Raw genomic sequence first — 2,871 nt, 5'->3', positions numbered from 1 at the left:
CCTCTTTTTTGTGATGCTGCCATAATGCATTTGACTAAAGAGCAAAAAAAAGTCTGAACTATGTCACCAGTTTGAATCCAAGATCCAATCATAGTCACAATGTCATTGTATACATTTTGTAAGGTCTCGATTGCATGAAAATTTATAATTTTGCTCTTAACAATTTTTAAAAACCAAACATTCATTGGGTTTCTGATTTTAAGTTTAACGATGAAACCGCTGCAATGTTTTGAAACAACTGTGATGTATCTATTTTAAAAAGCAATACCTTTTTAAGAACCAATAATCATAATATCAAGGGATTATTTGAATTTTGAATGACAGCAAAGTTTACCTTGATCAAGTCTGAAGAGGGTCCTGTCTAAATTCTCCTTGTCGTTAAGTATCAGCACTCTGATTTGCTTCATGTCTTGGGGCAGCATTTTGCGTAATTTGATTCTGCAGAATCCTGGTCACCTGTAAAAAGGACATTTTGCATATTTATCTCTGTGTGTGTGTGTGTGTGTGTGTGTGTGTGTGTGTGTGTGTGTGTGTGTGTGTGTGTGTGTGTGTGTGTGTGTGCGTGTGTGCGTGCGTGTGTGTGTGTGTCTCTCATCATTCTATGAGGTGTAGGCATTAGCGTGAAGGGTCTTGCCCAAGGCTGGAGAAAATTGTCGTACACGTTTGTTAAGAAACAGTTATTTTGTATCTTCATTTTGTGCAATGCTGCTCTGGTAAATAAATATCCTACTTGTTCGATATTGTCACGTTCGGATTGACAGCTCGGGGTGGGGCCGCGCCTCCCCGCTTCTACCACTTCCTTCATTAGTACACCGGGTACGAAAACGGGACGCTGTCAACTTGTATTTGTACTTTGTACTACCCTGGATTTTCGATATCTTCGGTACTTGTGTTTTACTCGGTCCGAGGTCCCCCCCACATCCCGTAAGTAGTATTATCTTTCAGGATTGTTCCTTTTCTGCACCACCATGTGCGACTTGCTTTTCGCCATTGGCGTAGTATGCGGGTCGAGTTTCCCTTTGCCCCGCTAATCGTCGTTTTTGGTATTCTTTATTTTTGATTATTCCCCTGGTCTTCTTTTTGGGACCAGCGCTTTGTGTTGTCTCTTAATAAATCATACTGCACGAACCTCTTTCTCTGTTGTTTGCCTGGGGATCCAGACATTCAATTCTCTGCCTCGTTCGGAACGTGACAGATCTAAAGAAGAAGGACCATTTCAAGTCTTTATTCTACCAAATGCATCGCAACCATGAGGCAGAGTTCAACAGTGTTGCTGTAGCGGTGGTAGTCGTAGAAAAAAATAGTCTAGTGGTCGTAAGTACGGGTGGTCGTAACTCGCGCCGGTCGTAAATTGGATTTGCCTTTATTAGTCTCGCAGTGGAGAAATTTACATTTCACAGCAGCAAAGTTTGAATCGGATGTTACCTGTATATGCATACACGTAAATACACACACACACACTCACTGATTTCCCTCAGAAACAAGGCCGAAGATCAAGAAAAGCTCAAAATGAGATCATTGTGACAAATATAGGGTCACGCAGATGACCTTTTGTAATAGTTTTGAAAAAAACAGTTCATCAAGTACCTCTTTATCAAGTACCTCTTCATCATTTAGCACTAATACACAAAGCTACATTCCTTATTCATTGTATTGGCCTATGAATGCAGATGACGTAGCATGCACGCGCGTGCGGCCCAAGTCCAGATTTGTTCCCAAGTCCAGAAAAATACAGAGGGTTGTGTCAGGAAGGGCATCCAACGTAAAAGCTTGCCCAAAACAAACATGTGAATCAAACCTCTGAAGATGGAGGACACTGATTCATGTGGTGACCCCTGAAGGGAAAAGCCGAAAGGAAAAGAAGAAGAGGGTTGCGAGGGGTGCTGGAGTCTTCGGGAACCCCCCCAGGTGTTGGCCCGTGGAGAAGAACCAGGCAGTAAACCAGTAATTGGGGATCACCAGCAGACATTTAAACAGCTTCTTCCCCCAAGCCATTAACACTTTGAACGGGTAGCCCAAATGGAACTGTATAGTGCCTCTTGCAATTTTCTTCTGATGCAGCGTGTTCGACCGGAAACAAATTTCTTCTGTGTTCTACATACTTGGCAATAAAGATGATTCTGATTCTGATTACTGATATGGTATACATTATTTTCAGGGACCGGCCTTGAAGGTGTGACAGGCAAACACAACAAAATAATATTGTACAACCTGTATGAAATAGGTGGTATTATCAAAACATAATAAATACAAATCAGGACAAGAGAAACATCGTACCTGTCCGGAACACCATCCGGCTGTAACAGTAAAGTTTCAAAAAAAGATATAATTCAGTATTTTAAGTAGGACTCTCAAACAGCTCCTCTTCCTTCTCCTGGCTGGGCCTTTCTCTTTCCCATAAAAGCTTTTCAAAAAGTTTTTTAGACTAATTCCTTGATTTCATTTTAGTGGTGACCTATGACGTGACCGAGAAATTTACCTTCACCTGACATATTTTAGATGGATGTAATAGAGGATACGGTCAGTTTTCAAGATAAAACGTCGGAAATAAACTGTGCATAAAAACTGAGCCATTTCTTTTTTGGGTGGCTCGGTACCAAATGATCAACGGACCGGTGCCGGTCCACGGCCCAGGGATTGGGGACTCTGATGGACATGACTTATGTATTTTGTTGCATTGCAATCATTTAATTGGACTGATAAAACACAGCCAATGTGATTTGACGATTGAACAAATGTTGTCACCGCTTATTTGAACAAATTATTTCTTATTTAAATCTAACTGTGTGTCACACTATCAAGAAACCCCATTCTCGTGCCCCCAGAAATTAAAATTCATCATTTCAGATGAAATGAGGAGTTTGTTACCAC

General features: G+C 41.1%; 1 protein-coding gene across 1 annotated transcript in view; it reads right to left on the bottom strand.

Annotated features, from left to right (window-relative positions):
• Positions 1–437, bottom strand: part of agla (amylo-alpha-1,6-glucosidase and 4-alpha-glucanotransferase a) — a 108,335-nt gene extending 107,898 nt beyond the window's left edge. The window contains exon 1 of the mRNA XM_089007483.1: positions 335–437. Within this exon, the coding sequence (XP_088863609.1) occupies positions 335–422 (88 nt within the window). The 5' untranslated portion in view covers positions 423–437. The remainder of the gene's footprint in view (positions 1–334) is intronic.
• Positions 438–2,871: the final 2,434 nt, after the last annotated feature.

The sequence above is a fragment of the Hippocampus bargibanti genome, linkage group LG11, assembly GCF_051943395.1.
Source record: "Hippocampus bargibanti isolate YZ-2025 linkage group LG11, ASM5194339v1, whole genome shotgun sequence".
NCBI lineage: Eukaryota > Metazoa > Chordata > Actinopteri > Syngnathiformes > Syngnathidae > Hippocampus > Hippocampus bargibanti.
This window is presented reverse-complemented; position numbering and strand designations above follow the sequence as displayed.